This window comes from Eumetopias jubatus, unplaced genomic scaffold (assembly GCF_037043125.1).
Source record: "Eumetopias jubatus isolate StellerSeaLion01/CBP00866 unplaced genomic scaffold, mEumJub1_p1.0 scaffold_9, whole genome shotgun sequence".
In the NCBI taxonomy this organism is placed as follows: domain Eukaryota; kingdom Metazoa; phylum Chordata; class Mammalia; order Carnivora; family Otariidae; genus Eumetopias; species Eumetopias jubatus.
Genome location: NW_028274815.1, coordinates 73,449,533 through 73,468,817, shown reverse-complemented (window position 1 = coordinate 73,468,817; position 19,285 = coordinate 73,449,533). Strand labels below are relative to the sequence as shown.

At 36.8% G+C, this 19,285-nt stretch overlaps 1 protein-coding gene across 4 annotated transcripts in view; it reads right to left on the bottom strand.

Annotated features, from left to right (window-relative positions):
- The window catches only part of PIGF (phosphatidylinositol glycan anchor biosynthesis class F), a 35,268-nt gene that overhangs the window by 15,143 nt on the left and 840 nt on the right, over positions 1 to 19,285 (bottom strand). For 2 of the 4 annotated variants that reach the window (XM_028103913.2, XM_028103914.2), the window contains exons 2-4: positions 17,987 to 18,235; positions 16,724 to 16,815; positions 14,937 to 15,053 (exon numbers count right to left, since the gene is read on the bottom strand). In XM_028103913.2, the coding sequence (XP_027959714.1) occupies positions 14,937 to 15,053; positions 16,724 to 16,815; positions 17,987 to 18,214 (437 nt within the window). In that variant the 5' untranslated portion in view covers positions 18,215 to 18,235. The remainder of the gene's footprint in view (positions 1 to 14,936; positions 15,054 to 16,723; positions 16,816 to 17,986; positions 18,236 to 19,285) is intronic. The other 2 variants (XM_028103916.2, XM_028103917.2) reach the window with 2 other exon arrangements.

The following is a 19,285-nucleotide window of genomic DNA, read 5'->3' as shown; positions in this document are numbered from 1 at the left end:
TTCGGTTGGAAAGGTAATACATGCACACGGTGAGAGTCAAACAACTGGAAAGAGCATGTGCGATGAAAGCTAAGTCTTCCCCCCAACCCTTATCAACTCTGGTTGCTCTCCCCAGCAGCAGCTGCTATTACCAACAGGGTACATATCCTTCCAGAAATGTTTTATGCATGCACAAATATGTTTGGAATGATATATGCATAGATGTATACATCCTTTATCAAAACTCAAATGCATGTTATAAACCCAGTTTTACTGTTTTGTTTGCCTTGTTAACAGCTATACTAGTATTCCACTGCACGGAGGTACCATCACTTATTCAACTAGTCCTTCCTAGGGCACATTTCATTTATTTACTTTTTTATTTTTTAGAAGATTTTATCTATTTATTTGGCAGAGAAAGAGACAGCGAGAGAGGGAACACAAGCAGGGGAGTGGGAGAGGGAGAAGCAGGCTTCCCGCAGAACAGGGAGCCCGATGCGGGGCTCGATCCCAGGACCCTGGGACCATGACCTGAGCCGAGAGCAGACACTTAATGACTGAGCCACCTAGGCGCCCCTAGGGCACATTTTATTTAAACAAATCAACTTTACTTATTTGGTGGGGGAGGAGTAGAGAACAAGAACAAAAGATTTCAAAAGATCCAGCAATTTCACCCACCATTCTTATTTATTAAGTATATATCTTAGAATATAAAGGTGAAAAGACATAATTCTGCCATTCTCTGAGTAGGTCTCGCTTTCAGCCTGCCCCTCAGAGTGTAACCACTCAGCTGGGTGGAGCATGAGTCTGGTTACAGTAGAGTAAAACCCCACCACAATGCAGTAAGTAGGGTTCCAAATATTCAGTTGTTTAAAATGCAAGGTTGACTTATTACAAAGTTTATGAAAAGCAGTTTTTTCCAGCCAGTGTGGGAGTAACTGAAGACATCTGTTTTGTTAGAGGATTTCTTTCATTAGAAACAGGCCATACACATAAAATATACACTGAATTAAAGTAGCCCCAAATGACAAGTCAGTTAATTAGCCAACCGCTGTCACCTGTCCCTCTCATTACTGCCCCAACCTCACCCTACACAAGATAAGAGCTTTAGCTTTTGAATTCGATTGAAAATTGGGACTGGAAGAAGGTTGGAGCCAATCGCCATAGATCCAAATTCGTGTTATTCTCTAGGCAATTGTTGCTGTTATTGTTCTTTTTTATTTTAACACCTAAAAATGCAACTCAATTTCTTCAGCTAGAGTTCAACAAGACAGAGTTCTGTCCCAATCTTGGAGGGAAAAAAAAAATGATGAGTTTAACCTAAAGAGGTAACTATACTGTTCAGGCGGTTTCAAGGATTTTTTAAGGTTAATTTTTGACTATCTGTGGCTGTCAAATGTTGGCTGATTTTCGCTTAACACATAACTCCTATTTGTTGCAATACATAAAGTGATGTGTCCAGAGACATGAAGTCTGGAAGAGGATGAAAGCAAGGTTCACTTTCTGCGGAGAGGGGTTTACTTCTTCCGTTTTATGAAAGAGGAAGTTCCGCCAGAACTGGAAGAATGGGTGGCAGGTGGGCTTGATGAACTGGAGAAAGACCCACACTGTGGGTAGAAAGAACGCAAGGAAAATCGGTCGAGGCTGAGTGGAAGAATGGGAAATAAGGCTGGAAAAGTAAGTTAGAGTTAGGATTTTCACAAATAATGCCTTCGTTGAGTACAGTGAAAATCTGCCCCAGATAACCCTTTCCCAGCCATATAATTCACTCATCTAAAGTGCACAACCCAGTGTTTTTTTAGTATATTTAGAGCTGTGCAACCATCATCCCAAAATGACACCCTTTTACCCATTAGCAATCACTCCCCATTTCCCCTTCCCTCCAGCCCTAAGCAACCATTAATCTACTATCTGGCTCTATGGATTCGCCTATTCTGAACATTCGTATACATGGAATCATACAACAGGAGCTCTTTTGTGACTGGCTTCTTTCACTTAGCATAATGTTTTCAAGATCCATCCATTTTGTAGCATACTTCCTTTTTTATCTTCAAATAATATTTTGTTGTACGGATATATATCACAGGCATCAGTTCCTGGGACATTAGAGTTGTTTTGACTTTTTGGCTACTATGCACAATGCTACTATAATAGTCATGTACAAGTTTTGTGTGCACATATGTTCTCATTTTTCTTGGGGATATAGTAAGAAATGGAATTGCTGGGTCATATAACTTTGTTAAACCTTTTAAAGGAACTGCCAAACTGTTTTCCAAAGCAGCTGAGCCATCTTACATTGCCACTCGCAATGTGTGAGAATTCCAATTTCTCCCCATCCTTGCTAATACTTGTTATCACTGATCACAGCCATCTTAGTGGGTGTGAGGCAGTATCTCACTGTGGTAGATTTAGGGTTAGGATTTTAGAAAAATCTGAAAAGTCACACTAAAGGAGCCACTGAAGGTTTTAAATCAAGGCAGATACGATCAGAGCTATGTCTCAACAAGGGTTATGTACATGGCTTGTCTAACCTCTAAGCTCCAAGTTCCTTGGGCCAAGGGGCAAGATCCATGTCTTCACATTTTTCATTTTTATAGCACACTGAGGCCATCGGTTACAAAATGTGCAAACATGCAGGAGGTTGTCCTCTATTTTGTTTGATGTATCCAAAGGGGTTTATGATCTTAACACATAATAAATATAGGAAAAAAAATGGAACTAGGACCTAGTTTTAAAAATAGAAAAACTGTGTAGCCTATCTTTGTAAAATTAAAATTTAATATTCATCAAAATCATAATATACATCAACACCTTCAAGGTCCCAGATCACAATTAGAAGATGATGCCTACTACCAATCCTTCCCTGCATCCCTCTCCACTCTGATTTCTGCTCCCAAGGCAGACACTTCACCGTTTCTTCCGTGTACCTCAAAATTTAAAGAGCATACATTAGGTATAGACTTTTCAAGACACAGTTACTCCCTGCTTCCTACACTAGAAGAAGAGGACTTAGTACCCTTTTCCCACAAGCCTCCCATTGCCACATACTTATTTCTCTCTGACTCACCATTCCCTCCTCCGTGGTAACATCCTCTCCTCTCGGCTGAATCAATAGCACAGTATCTACATTATGGTTATGAAAATGCTCATCACAGCTGAACCACACAAGTAAACCACAGTCACATTTCCTTTTTTATAGTACATTTTTCATGTTCTTTGGATGTTAAGAACTGCCTCATTTTATCCTCCATTTGCTTATGTACCTGTCACTAAACCATCCTCAAATATTCCAAAGAAACTAAACATCACCTCTAACTACTTGTTTGTGCTCTCTGTTCTCCTTCTGTCTTTCTTTTTGGAGGCACCTCCCCTGCTCTGAGCTGGTCTGGCTGCTCTCGAAGCCTGAGGCACAGCTGCTGTCCTCTTAACTTCCCTATACCACCATCCTGTGAATTCCCTTTGCCTCTTTCAATGCTTTTGGGTGTCCTGCTTCCTAGATTCCAAGACTTTCTCATACTTTCCTTTTTCTTTCTTTCTTTTTTTAAGTACCTTCTTCAGAAGATTCCTGAGAAAGGGTAAAATAGATTTTAAAGATTGTTTAAAGTCTAAAAAGGACTTTACCGTAACTGTTGGAAATCATTTTGCCTCAGAATTTTGAAGGCATTGCTCCATTATTTTCTGTTTCCCACCTGAAAAGTTCAGACATTCTGGCTCCCAGTCCTTTCTAGGTAAGATGTCCCCCTCACCACTGCCCTCTCTGGAAGCCTTTGGAATCTTCTCTTTATTCTTGGTTATCTAAAATTTCACAATCCTATGTCTTGGAGTGGGTATCTGTTCAGCCATGACGCTGGAAACCGACGGGTCTTCTTAATCTACAATGTCAAGTCTTTTGGTTCTTGGCATTTCCTTTTTAAAGACTTGCTTTTTCTGCCCAGATCCTTAAGACTTTCTTTTTCTTAGTCTTTTGCTGGGAATACTACCATTTGGAATTAGCCCTCTGATTTTTTTTTTTTTTACCTTTTAATCCATTTTCCATATTTTTGCCTTTTCTATTTGACTAAGGGAACTTTTTAACTTTTTGTCTCTACTTCTGTTGAATTTTCTTCTCTCATATTTTTTTAATTTCCAAGAGCTTTCTTATTCTCCGAATATTCCTTTTGACTATCTCTGTTCATGTTTTATGGATATAAAACAATAGACATTTTTTAAAGTTACCTTCTGGTTTTTATATCGCCTTTGTTTCCACTGAGTTTCTTTTTTGTTTTCATTTCTGCGTTTCACTTTAGAGGTGTTCCTGAAATGCCCAGTGACTGTTCATTTCTCGTTCTACTTAAGAGTAAAATACTTTATGTGAAATGTTCAGAACAGGCAAATCTAGAGAGACAGCAAGTATTTTAGGGGTTGCCTGGAAAGGGAGTGAGGGGGAGCGCAAGGGTGGGAAGGAGGGGGACTGCTAATGGGCAGAGTTTCTTTTTGGCAGGGTAAGATGTTCTAAAATTAGATTGTGGTGATGGTTACAAAGTTGTGTCTATACTTAAAAACCACCGAATTGTACACTTGAAATGGTGGGTTTTATGGTATAAAGTTATATCTCAGTAAAGGTACGTTTTTAAAAACCAACAAAAAAGAAACACACTAAACAGATGACTAGATGTTCACTGTGCATGAGTAGCACGATTCACCGGGTCGGCTTCACTGTACCAGGGAGCGAATAGGAACCTGTCTTTTAGAGACCCCCCAAATGTCAGTATCTGTAGGTTTTTCTTTTGTGCCATTTGGTTCCCTGAAAGAAGTATTTCTATACCCTGCCTCGATGGCATAAGCCTGGCTGTCAGTATTCTGGGCCAAGCGAGTGAAAAGGACGAGACAGGTGAGGATTCATCATTCAATACACAGAATTTCATTTAATCCTTATTCCCTGAAGAGATTGTACCAAACAGGGTCAGCCAGAGTAGTTGGGGGTTCAGTTGGATTTGCTCCATCTTCCCTTCCCCCACTGTGTAACTTTTATTGCTTATATTATTTTTATGGTGTTTATATTCTGTTCACTGTAACCCTAAACTGCAACTACTTTTTTAATGTAGTGAGAGTCCCCTTAATGTGCAAACCGCACGATTCCTTCCTTTGGGGAAACTGTCTTCCATCTAATTTTGAATTACCTTCTGCTTTGTTATTTTAGGGACACTAGCGGGTCTTAAGCTCATCTCCTTTGTTCTCTGCATTTATCATTTCTTTTCTAAGTGCTCTACTCTTCCCTTCCTCTCATTCATTCTGATTGGCTCAAACCTTTCTTCCAAGCTAGAACCTGATTTCCTAACTTGTCTATGTTTTTAATTTATGACCTGTGGTGGTGTGGTTTGGATTCTCATTTTATTTCATTAATTCTGCAATCTCCTTCTCCACCTGATTTTTTTATCATCATCTTATCTTTGAGCTTTGATTGAATTTATGCTCTTAATAACATTTTTCCATGATAAACTGTGTAGAGTTGGTTTTTATTCCTTGGGTACTATTTTCTTCCAGACTGGATTCTTTTGTCTTCCACAGGCCTTTTTCTTATTATTCTATAATGTGTTTTTAGAGTTGCCATGCCATTTCTTTTCATCTTGCTCACACTTTGCATGGGCAGACTACATATTTGCTCAGATACAATGAGTGAATTATCTTTAAAACTGTCTTCCCATCTTAACTAGCACCAATTTTTCCTGTCTTGAAGCTGCATTTTGAGGACTGGATGTTATTTTCTACCCAGTTTTCTGTAACCTGAGGCAGAAGAAAAGAAGGGAGGCAGGGAGGCAGCATAAGGGAAATGCTATCCCTGCAATTTAATCAGTAATATTCTGTTGAAATTTAATAAATGGTTCGACAGATCAACCTTTCAAAAATTTCTGACCAGGGCTTATGCGTCCCATTAGAAATCAGATGAAGCTACTACAGGGGTAGTAGTCTGTCCCCTTGGCAGAGCCCAGGAGGCAGCAGCCCTCATAAATGGATAAAAAGTAAACAGCCCTGATTGGGATTTAGGGAAACAGCCATCTATTGGCAGGTAAGTTCATACTCTTCAAATCAGAACTTTAATTGGGCAGTCTCTGTCAACTTCTTTTGATCTAGGAATTCTACCCCAGGAATCTAGTCTACAGAAACTGTTGTACAAGTACATAAAATTACATGGTACAGAGACGTCATAACAACATTATTTATAATCTTGAAAACTTGAAAATAATCTTCAATAGGAAATTAAATAAACCACGGTACATGGAACGCTTGCCCAACATTCATCTCATCCCTGAGGATCAGACTAATTAAGTCATGGTGATCCCATCCTCTCTCTCAGTGATTAGCTTAGGAAGACTCAAAGGAGGGGAGGCTAAGAACCAGGAGAATCAGTGAGAAGCACAGCTACACCTTGACTATCTATCTGTATCTAGAACCATACAATCTCTGCTATGTCAGATGATCAGTTTCCCCAATTGTTCAAACAACATAAACAGAAATATTCTTACTTAAGGAAGAAGATATACTAAGGACATTATGCAAGAAGAGGTAGATTAGGGGCGCCTGGGTGGCTCAGTTGGTTAAGCAACTGCCTTCGGCTCAGGTCATGATCCTGGAGTCCCGGGATCGAGTCCCGCATCGGGCTCCCTGCTCGGCGAGGGGCCTGCTTCTCCCTCTAACCCTCCCCGCTCTCATGTACTCTCTCTCTCTCATTCTCACTCTCTCAAAATAAATAAATAAATCTTTAAAAAAAAAAAAAAAGAAGAGGTAGATTATACACACATACAGTTCAAGATATTCCTAATAAGTTAAAAAAGTAAGTTATCAAGCAGTGATAATATAACCATTTTTGTTTTTAAATTGCAAATATGTGATAGGCGTGGACGAACTTAGACTAAAAACTGTTGTAATGGCTGCTTCTTTGATAGGATTACTAGGATCTTTAACTTTCTATATTTTTCTATTATTTGTATTTTTACATTATATATTATTTTGTAATCAACAAGATAAAAATAAATTCCTTTCTATTAACTAATTTATAGCAGCACTGACATTCGTTTACTACCCTTCTATAAGTTTCCATAATAAAGTCATCTGAACTCTATGGTTTGGGGTTAATTTTTTCACAGTTAAGGAATGTATACACATAGTCAAGAGGGCTGAGAATATAATAAATGGCTCACCATTCTGTGAACAAACTTAAAAAGTAACTAAAACAATATTACAGACCAATCCTCATGACAATGAGCTCCAAGTAACTGTCCATATTATTTGCCTCCATTGAAATTCATACATACCAAACATTAATTGAAATAAACAGACCATGTGGAATGCTTACTATGTTTCAGACACTGTACTGGGTGCCTGGGGTAGCTAACAGAGCACTGTGGCTTAGACAGGCTGTCATCAAAACAGTGCTTCTTTAAATGAGCGGATCTTTTTAACTACTGAGCTCTTCATCTAAAAAGGAGACCACACACAACTAACTCCTCCTGGTGGCTAAAGACATTTTACAGAATTTTACTCCCCTATTGAATGACTATTAAAACCAGTGCCTCTTTGCCACTAAATTTTCATACCCTTATCAAGGCTAAATTACCTACTTTCTACAATGTATACATTTTTGGTCATTCACTATCTTTTTACTGTTAAATGTTCCTTGGTGGTTTTTTCAGTATAAAATCAATTTCCATGCAAAGATGACCAAAAACGTCTGCTGTTCTTTGTCTACACAAACAGGTCTTACTATCTTTACCTTGGCAAGATAACCACAAATTCAGGAACCTATCAGACATTCAAGTTTTTCAGTTCACCAAAAGTGGTAAGATCCTGATTTAAAAACATGAGAATAACAGCATAAAAGAACTGATAAATCAAAAAGCCAACTTCAATGGAAAATACAGGCTTAAGGTAGTCGGAATATTACTTTCTTTTATAAGAAAGTCTACAAAACAAACAAACAAACAAAAACCCCCACAATAATGATCACAGCAAGGCAACAAATTGAATTATACTAGTACACATTGAGTGTGCTCAGTAATAAATACCAAACAGAAGTTGGCAGAAGTTAAGAAACCAAATTATTTTTCTACCTTCAAGTTTCTTTAAAATAGCATTCCTTAAGGGGAATACCATTTTCCAGCTAGCAAGCAAACTGTCAAAGATCTTTAAGTTTCATAATACAAAGTGTTAAAGGTTTGGGGAGGTAAGTGCCAATGGGAATATAAATTGGTTCAAGCTCTGTAAAATAGCATTCCTTTGTATTTTTTTAATCTAGAATAACTTCACATTTTCTTTAAGGAAAAGTCTTGTTAAAATAGTATCATTTATGTCATTTAGTTAAGTATCAAATCTCAATAGTAACAGAACTGGTCCTTTACTCTTGGGATATAATTCCTACACAGTTCTCAGGATCAAGGCTTTTATGTTTCTCAGTCTTCATCTGGTTATCATCTACTCAATATTAAGCATGCAAATAAATACATTAACAATTTAGATATAGTACTTACTTTGCATAGAATAGTATAAAACATTTATACTGATTCCATACTGAGCGAGGTGTCAGCCCAATTCAAAACTGGCCTGTTCTTTCTGAACATTTTAGTCATATTTCAATAATACTAAAACAAAACAAAAAACTCTTCCATGTTTTATATGCTAAGACACAGGATAAATAATAAAAAGATTTAAAGCTCTAAAATCTTCAATCAAGAAAGTATTTTATGCACTTTTAATGAATTAGAACTACAGCATAAGAACCTCAAATCAGAACTTTAATTTCTGTTGTAAATAATTATTGGGTAGAAAGAAAAATGTATTTTCATGGTAGTATAACCTCCCTAAATAATACTGGAATTCTCTGAAACAAAAGTTGTGACTCAATGTAAATAATGCTAATTGTATACTAGGACAATTCTGAAATAACATATAAGTTGTTCTTGTGGGTATTTCATATTATCTCTTCAGAACCACCAGATCTTTGCATTTTTAAAATATTTTCACCTTACAGTGAACATTTAAGAAGGCCAACTCTAACGTTAAACAAGTTAATCTATCAAATTAACTGTTCCCTTATTTCATTCAAAATTTGACATGCTTTTTTTAAAATTTTTATTGTTATGTTAATCACCATACATTACATCATTAGTTCTTGATGTAGTGTTCCATGATTCATTGTTTGTGCCTAACACCCAGTGCTCCACGCAGAATGTGCCCTCTTTAATACCCATCACCAGGCTAACCCATCCCCCCACCCTCCTCCCCTCTAGAACCCTCAGTTTGTTTTTCAGAGTCCATCGTCTCTCATGGTTCGTCTCCCCCTCCGACTTAACTCCCCTTCATTCTTCCCCTCCTGCTATCTTCTTTTTCTTTTTTCTTAACATATGTTGCATTATTTGTTTCAGAGGTACAGATCTGTGATTCAACAGTCTTGCACAATTCACAGCGCTCACCATAGCACATAACCTACCCAATGAAAATCTGACATGCTTTTTATGCTAAATTCTTAAAGTGGGATAAAAATGCCAGGAAAGAAACTGAACTATCACTAAGGGATGGTGGAGACATGAAGACTTAAGTTGCCCTCTCATGACAAAGTTCAAATTAATTTTACATTAAACCAACTGAAAAAACTTCCTCCTTCTCCATGGTTGTCCATGCCCTACACTCCTTGGTCTGCGACCTAAACCAGGAAGAGGTACTAAGACAAACAGCAGCCAGGACTGGAAGTATGAAATATAAAAATGCTCCCTGACATTTGTTAATCCACTTGACAAACATTTCTTAAGCATTTGCTATTTGATTTCATTTATCTCACTCAGTTCTGATAATAACCCTGCAAAGAGCTTATTAGCATTCTTCTAACAGTATTACACATGAGGATCTCTGAAGGTAAATAGCTTCTCTAAGATCACTTGGGCACTACGTAGTGAAGAGAAGGCAGGAACTCATTTTCTGACCCTCAGTGTGGTCATCTAAAACCCTTCTGTCCTTATCAGATGATCTGCATTCAAGTCCCAGCTCTACTGCTTACTGGCTATTCCAGGGCTTGGGCAAATCACTTAACCTGTCAGCTTTCTAGCATCTTCACCTAGAAAACTGAAAACAGGAGTATCTCACCAGACTGCTGTGAGATTTAAATGCTCTAAGACACAGGACCATGCTTTAAAAGTTGTTACTTTTGCCTATTACTATTTCATGCCCTGCCCTGTGCGATGTTAACTGTTTCATATTACAAATTGATTATTTTTAGCTATAGACCTCCAGTAACTGAGCTATTATCTTGTTGTATGTTAGAAATTTTCGAAGGATATTTCTGCAGTCTACCGAGGTTTAGGTGGCATAAAAGAAATCTAAAAACTTGATTCAGGCCTAATTTTCAATACCCCCAAATAAGTTTAATATTGGCAAAACCTAACCCATTATAATTTTCATTTTGACTAGGTAGTATATTACTATGGTTTAAATTTCAAAAGACACCAAAGGGTATTAGTTGGTGCAAAGACTTCTGAGCTGGTCCCCTAGCTTCTCAGACCCCCTCCCCAGAGACAACCAACATTTTTATCAGTATCTCATGTATTCTTCCCAAGATACACAAGTGTATCTATTCTCTCCTGCTCACTTTTTACGTAAATGGTAGCATCCTACATACATTTCTTCACCTTGCTTTTTTCCACTTAACAGTGTATCAGTAAATAAAGAAGTGGTTGGGTTGTTGTTGTTGTTTTTTAGCTGCATTAAATTTAACTTAATCCACCCCTTATTAAAGGACATTTAAGCTGTTTCAAAGCTACAGTGAGTAATCTTACTCACTGAATATTTTGTAGGTATGAAAATATATCTAGTGCATAAAATCGTAGAAGTGGAACTGCTAGGTCAAAAGATGGGTATTTTTAATTTTTATAGATATTACCGAACTGCCCTTCACAGAGCTTGAACCAATTTATATTCCCATTGGCACTTACCTCCCCAAACCTTTAACACTATGTATTATGAAACTTACAGAGCTTTGTCAGTTTGCTTGCTAGCCAGAAAATGGTATTCCCCTTCCTCTAATTTTCAGTTTTACTTTGTTATAGATCTTTCTGAGAAGGGATAAAGTGCCGATAGGTACAAAAACAAGGTGACAACAAATTAACTCTGCAAACCTCAAAATACTCAAAAGTTGAATTTTATAATAAATTTTTAAAAAGCTCTTTTCAACCTAGCAGAAAATAATAGGCAAGCTGCAAGGTATAGTTCAGGCTAAATGTAGAAATAGGGTTAAAGCAGAATTAGAAAATATATACATACTAAATTTGTGGTAAGTTACTAAGAGAAATTAAGGGTAGTTTCTCTGTTTCCCTTAAGTTTTGAAGTTTGATTTTTTTTTTTCAATTTTAAAATTTTAGGAACTTATAAATGTATAGTCAATTCTGCTATTATGCTTATTTTGAACATGCAAATTTGTTCCAATTTGACTGATATATTAGGGAACAATATGAGCAACTTCATCTGAGAAACACTAAGTAAATACATAAAAACTGCACCCATTGGCACCGAGCAGTGTATGAATACACAGAACGTGCACATCCCCCAAACATCTATCACATAATCAAAACAGTGGGGTACTGACATAAGGATAGATATATAGGTCAACGGAAAAACAACTAAGATCATGTGTTTATGATCAACTGATTTTTGACAAGGGGGCCAAAATCACTCAAAGGGGGCAAATAGCCTTTTCAACACAAGGTGCCGAGACAACTGGTGGGTGGGCCACATGCAAAAGAATGAAGGTAGGCCCCTAACTCACACTGTATACAAAAACTTATACAAAATGGACCAAAGACCCAAATGTAAAACCTAAAATTATAAAACTTTTATAAGAAAACATTGGAGTAAATCTTTATGACCTTGGATTTGGCAATGGATTCTTAGATGACCCGAAAAAATGCACAGCAACAAAAGACAAACATTGATTAATTAGATTTCATCAAAATTAAAATCTTTTGTGCTTCAAAGGACACAATGAAGAGACTGAAAAGATAACCCACAGAAAGAAAGAATGTGCAAGTCATGTATACGATAAAGGATTTGTATTTAGAATATATAAAGAACTCTTACAAATTAATAGTAAAAAAGACAAATAACCCAATTCAAAAATGACCAAAGGATCTGAAGAGATATTTCTCCAAGAAGAATATATAATTGCTAACAGGCACATGAAAAGATGCTTGACATCATTAGCCAGTAGGGAAATGCAAATAAAAAAACCCAAGGAAATAACAATTTACACCCATTAGGATGGTGATAATCATAAAGGCAGATAATAACAACTGTTGGCAAGGATGCAGGAGGAGAACTGGAGCCTTCATACCCTGCTGTGGGAATGTAAAATGGTGCAGCCACCTTAACAGTCTGGCAGTTCCTCAAACAATTAAACACGTTATCATAAGACCCAGCAATTCCACTCCTAGGTATATACTCAAAAAAATAAAAACATTATGTCCATACAAAAACCTGTATACAAATGCTTCCAGCTGCTTAGTCATAACAGCAAAAAGTAGAAACAATGCAGATGTCCATCAGCTGATGAGTGGGTAAACAAAATGTGGTATACAAACGCACAATGGAATGTTACTCGACTGTAAAAAGGAATGAACTACTGCACAGATGAACTTTGAAAATATTATGGGTAAGTGAAAGAAGCTAATTACAAAAGATCACATTTTATATGAGAACACTTTTATGAATGTCCAGAATAGGCAAATCTATAGAAGCAGTGATTAGTGGTTGCTTAGGGCTAGGGGAGCAGGGGTAAGGAAGAGATACCTAAAGGGTATGGAGTTTCTTTTTTGAGGTGATGAAAATGTTCTAAACTTGACTGTGATGATGGCTGCAAAACTCTTGTGAATATACTAAAAACCACTGAATTGTACACTTTAAATAGGCAAAGCGTATGGTATTTGAATTATATCTCAATACTACTTTAAAAAAACCCATCTTCCTGGGTTGCTGGAGGGCAGCTGGGGGGGGATGGTATAAATGGGTGATGGGCATTAAGGAGGGCACTTGTTGGGATGAGCCCACTGGGTGCTGTACATAAGTGATGAATCACTAAATTCTATTCCTGAAACTAATATTATACTATATGTTAACTAATGAATTTAAATAAAAATTTGAAACATAAAACAACAAAAACAAAAACAAAACAAAACAAACCCCAACTCCCAGCTCTCTTAGTTTCCCTCATGTGTATGCGTCAGACCTTCCACATCTGGTCCTTAACTTCCCATCAGATTTAACAACAACCTTCCTTTACCACTTCATAATAACTTACAAGTGGCAACTCTTCCCACGCTACTTCCAGAAAGCAAATTTCAGGGGTTTTTTCCCCAAAGAAAAGGACCATATTCATTATAATGTTTATCAACTTAACTATTTAACATGTATAAAACTATACTACCATTTTTATTAAGTTCCTATCTTTTTTATGTATTATTGTCAAGAGTTTTCGAGCGTTACGCCTCAATCCTGCCTTTCCCATAAGCTCTGTGTTTTTTAGTGCCCAATTTTGCATAGTGCAGGGATTTCTAGGGATGCATATGCCATACTGTGACAGAACTAACTGCAGAATCAGATGACAACGTCTCCCCCAAATATACCATTATTAGAAACACAGTTCAAAGCTGGGTAAATCACCAATCCAAACCTATAGTGTTTCAACTGTTTTTTACTGCTTAAAAATTTCAAACTAAAATGCTAGAAGAAATGAATGCCATTAGGGATACTATGGCAACAATGTGGGAAAGTTTTCAATGATTACACTTTTGTTTTCTAGAGACCTTATTGACACCAGAAGACAGTTCTGCAGGGAAACAATATTCATTTCAAATGGAAAACGTCAATAATTTATGGAGCCTAGCTACTAGCCAGCATGCATCCTCTGTACTACTTGTGCTGTTCCCTTCCAAATTACAAAAATTACCACTTTCACTTCAGTTTCTATGGTTTCAATCATTACCCTAGCATGGTTATCCTTCCCTTTTCCCTTCATCTCACCAAATCTCACACTCCTGATCCAAATCCTTTACAGATCATTCCCCCTTCCAGCTCATTCTTCAGTGGTCTCCTACCCACCCCTCTGAGTTCCAATAGCATTTACTATCTGATTGACACAATTTTAATCTCATATTGTTTGTTCATTTTATTCTTGTCCCTTGACCATACAACTTCTCAGCAAGAGAATCATGGCAAATACTTCAGAACCCACACAAAGCTTCACAGCATGGAGCACAGAGTAAGAACTCAAGAGATTTTTGCTATTGGGTGTTAAATAGGACAAAATCACGGGCACCAAATAACTTCACAGCTTTCTTAGTACAATTTAACCATTTCTGATAGGAACCATTTCAATGCCTTTGAAGAAGCTAAAATTTTAACTTAGCTGTGCTGAATTTATATATGGCTGCTAAGGAAATAAAATCCTATGAAACTTACACTCAGAAGTCTTACCATAAAAGAGGCTAAACAGGAAATTATAGTTGTTACACTACGCATTTTTAGATTTTGGACCCCAATTCTACATTGTAAGATGTATGGAAGCAATTTTATCTGTAGCAATTTTATCACAGTGACAAATCATCCCTGAGGAGTGGTTCTCAAAGCCTTCTTTTGGTAGCAGAAACCTTTTTTCAAACAAAAGGCAAAGTGGAATCCCCCCATACAGAAAAAAAGCAGAGCTGATCTTGCTAAAGTGGAAGGAGGAGCCTAGAGTTCTACCTGCTTGAGTCCCCCCTCAGATGTATACAACCCCTTCCCTATCCCCAATCCCCAACCACGGTGGGCCCTTAAGGCATCCCTGAGAACCACAGTCTGGAAAAACGCTCATAGAATAATCAGAAAGCTGCCATGAATAGAAAAATACTACATTAATTTTTTTTAAATTTCAAACACCACTAAAACATAAAATTAAAACTTACCCATTTCTACTGAAAACTCTTAGCCATGCTTTGATGTTTGGTCCTAACAAACACAAACAAGGTACAGTAGTAAAGGTAGACAAAATAACTGCAAATAAAAATGTTTCCAACACCAACCTAGGAAAAAAAAGCTTTATTAATTTTTTTAAAGCATTAAAGGTGCATGTACCCTACATAATCTTGGTTATTTAAATAGATTTAACATAAAAACATTTTCTTATACTTTACTTTGAAAGGTAACAGGAGTCCTACCAAAATGATAACTATAAAAAATTTTACTACTGAAATACAAGCAATAAAAAACAATCTAGCAAATACCCGGCTTTATTTTTTTTAAAGATTTTACTTATTTATTTGTCAGAGAGAGAGAGAGAGAGAGAGAAAGAGAACAAGCAGGGGGAGTGGCAGGCAGAGGGAGAAGCAGACTCCCGGCTAAGCAAGGAGCCCGATGTGGGACTTGATCCCGGAACTCCGGGATCATGACCTGAGCTGAAGGCAGATGCTCAACCAAGGGAGCCACCCAAGCATCCCAAATATCAGACTTTAATGAGAGAGTTCAGAAGTGTTAAATACCCTCTGATCCATATGTGACTCTCCACTGCAAGCAACCCCATTTTTAGATAATTAGCTTTCTTCCTGAATAGTCTCTGGAACTTTCTCTGCAACCACTGGTTCAACTGTAGCTTATATTGGAGCCACTTGGAAAGTGAGATAAAGATTGGGGGGCTGCACCCCTAGAGTTTCTGCAGCCTGAGAATTTGCTTTTGATAAAATGCTGATGCCAGTTTTAGAACCACTGCTCAAGACATTCATTCTACTCTACAATGGATTAAATAGAAACTACCATTTCCCATTACAAAGGTCTTGTCCTCCCCTCTCTAGAAAAGAACTACCTATTAATTTAGTGTGTGTGTATATATACAACTATGTGTAAATATATATAAAACCACATACATAGCTATATGTGTGTGTCACAACTTGTCTCACCGTGATCTTTTTTTTTTTTTTGAAGATTTTATTTATTTATCTGACAGAGAGAGACACAGCGAGAGAGGGAACGCAAGCAGGGGGAGTGGGAGAGGGAGAAGCAGGCTTCCCTGCTGAGCAGGGAGCCCGATGCAGGGCTCGATCCCAGGACCCTGGGACCATGACCTGAGCCGAAGGCAGACACTTAAACAACTGAGCCACCCAGGCGCCCCTCTCACCGTGATCATTAATCACTACTCGATGAAGTTTCCCAGTCTGTGATGAACATTATATAAGAAATATTCGTGAATTTAGTTTTTTTTAAAAACTGGTCAGCTTTGAAAAAGTGTTGAGTTAAATTTTGCCTTTAAACTATCAACATTAGGTTATTAAATAATTAAATACAGGAATCTATTGACTTTTCTTAAGAAAAACTTCTTTCAAGCACTTCAGAATCATATTTACTAACTGCTATGCTAATTGTAACTAATTTATACATATCATTATAGTAAGTTCCCTTAGAGGTTCTAAGGGCCACACATTTATTGGTATAGTTTCTCATCTACCTCCCCACCTCCCACATGCAATGCGGCAATAAAAGGCTAGGTAATAGAAGCATTTAATGAATTAAGTTATTCTCATTATGAAGTAATGTTAAAAGAATATCATTACTAAGAAAGGACAATGATGTTAGTATCCTTCTGTGATCTGGTAATTAAACACACCATGGTTTTTCATTCATCACCAACAGAATTAGTGCTTTGTTTAGTAAACAAGTGTTTTAAAATATTATTGCCTTAAGGCAAAAATTTCAGACTTACTCTATGAGTGGTGCTCCATATAGAACAAAAATTACATGAAAGAAGAAACATGACATAAGAAAGTAGATACAGCATTTCAAAAACCTGGTTACCTAAAAAAGAAATGAGAATGATTTGAAGGCTCAAGACAATGCCTAGAGGACAGCAAATGCTTCCACTTTATCTACAGTTGAATGTTCTTTACTTCGGGTAGCCTGAAGTAAGATTCCATCTCCTGTGCACAGTCAGGTGCACGGACCTCCAGACAGCCCCACAAAACAGCCTACAAGTCACAAATCACCATCCATGTTCCACCCACCCAATCAGCACTAGAATCAAAAAGCATTTCTGTTCCTACAGTATGCATTGAGCTATGTTACTAGTCAGTATTTATAAAATATTTACCAACAACAGAACACTATGATACAAAAAAACGCACAGTCCTTATTATGTGATACATGAAATCTTTGCAGAAAATAAGGACTACAGTTTTTTTTTTTCATTTAAAAACAAAATTCCTAGGAAAATTGTACCAAAAGAGCACAGTACTAAATAATTCCCCAAATCATATTCATGTGATTATATGATGCATATGATAAAAGACCTGCATGTCTGCAAATCAGTGTGGGAGCTACTTGATTTGGAGCTTAAGAAGATCTAATTATAAGACACAGAGTGAGTTTTTTAATTGTAGGGGAGTAAATGCATTTTAAATTATCTAAGAAAGCTACACATAATATTGGGTAATGTTAAGGGAGGACTTTATTAATTTAAAGTAATAGTCAAGTGTTACACGATAGTGAATATTCTAGAAAATAGATTTTGATATTTGAAAACTTTAACACTGTTTAGTCGAGGAAGGTCATGTTCAAAACAAAGCTACCTCAGAGGCTTATTTGGTAATTTCTGAAAAATCCATTAAGTTTCTCTCAGAAATGGAAAAAATAAATGAAAATAAACTAAAATGTCTTATAAAGTTTAAAGATATGACTGCTACATCATGCATTTATCTGCAATGGTGACTTTAAAACATGACTATCTAGGTTTACAATGCTGTCATATCCACTGAAGACATCCTAATTCCACAACTGATGCTTGGCAAGGGTCTATCGAACATTGTGGGCAGCCTTCCAGCAATAATAGGGTATTGACTTGGGGAAAAAAAAATCAGGTTCTCTTTACTCATTGTAAATAACCCCATGAGTACTTGACTAATACTTTATTCTTTCATTAAAAGAAACACTACCTCTATCTAAAAATCAGTTATCAAGAAATAAGCCTTACCTTGTATGATAATGAACTTCTTTTAGAGGATGCATTTGGTTTCACTACTAAATATAATAGTAGATTGACGGCAGTTACAAAAACAGAACAGATGCACAACCATGTCAAGTGTGTTTCCAATATTGAGAAGTTCTCCAAGAAGAATGATGGAATGAAGATGCTTAGGATAATTGAAAATATGCATAAAAGATGGGTATACAGTAGTCTCTTGATATCAGTATCTTTCATGGTGTTTTCTTGAGAGGCTATCTAATGAAAAATAAATTAAGAAAAGAGCATATCCAGTAATGATTTTTTCCACTGTCTAAATGCTCCAACACCTAAAAGTAAGCATGAACAAGTCAATTTTCTATGCACAACAATGTATTAGTTTCAGAATATGGGAAGATGCATATGTATAAATGAACATGTAGACTAATATGGTTCAAAAAGGTCTCAGAGCTTGAAGAGGACAAATTTACTAATTTCTTAAATATTTATAACTGGTTTCTGTAAAAGGGTCATGTATTAGGTCCAATTAAGGAATTCGTTTTCTTTTCTTTTTCTGTTTTTTGCCAAAATCACAGAGGTGAAAACAACATGCATGGATTAATGATTTACTCTTGTTGGAAATATAACCTATGCATTCTAGAAACCCCATGAATACACTTTGGCCAAAATGTTGGCTTTTTTTTTTTTTAACCACTGTGGACCCTTGTCTAACATCACAGTAGCTCACATCTTCTGGCAGATGACAAGTGACACCAAGTGCACACTTGAATACTCAAATGGTGGCCAACGTAATCAAGACAGTTCAAAGAACATTATGCTAAACTAAGGGATCCCAATGCTCCAGAAATACCAAAATGACAATGTCTGTTTCATGTGCTAAGTTCCAATCAAAAGTAGAGAAATCAAAGAACATTATGCTAAACTAAGGGATCCCAATGCTCCAGAAATACCAAAATGACAATGTCTGTTTCATGTGCTAAGTTCCAATCAAAAGTAGAGAAATAAGAGAAAAAAAGTCTACTTTCTCTCTAAAAAATACACATTGTATGTATATGTTTATTTATAAATTACTTAACATAACACATAGTACTGACTAATGTTAAGTAGGACCTTATTAATTTAAAGTAACAATCCACATGTTACACCGCGGTGAATATTCCAGAAAAACAAAAGGGGAAGTCCAGGCCTTATCCTAACAGCTCTGAGCTAATTCACACTGCAATTTTCCAATGCAAATATTCTACTGATAAGGAAACAGGATAAGACACGTTATGGGGACATGTCCAAGGTCCCAAGCTCCCAAGCACG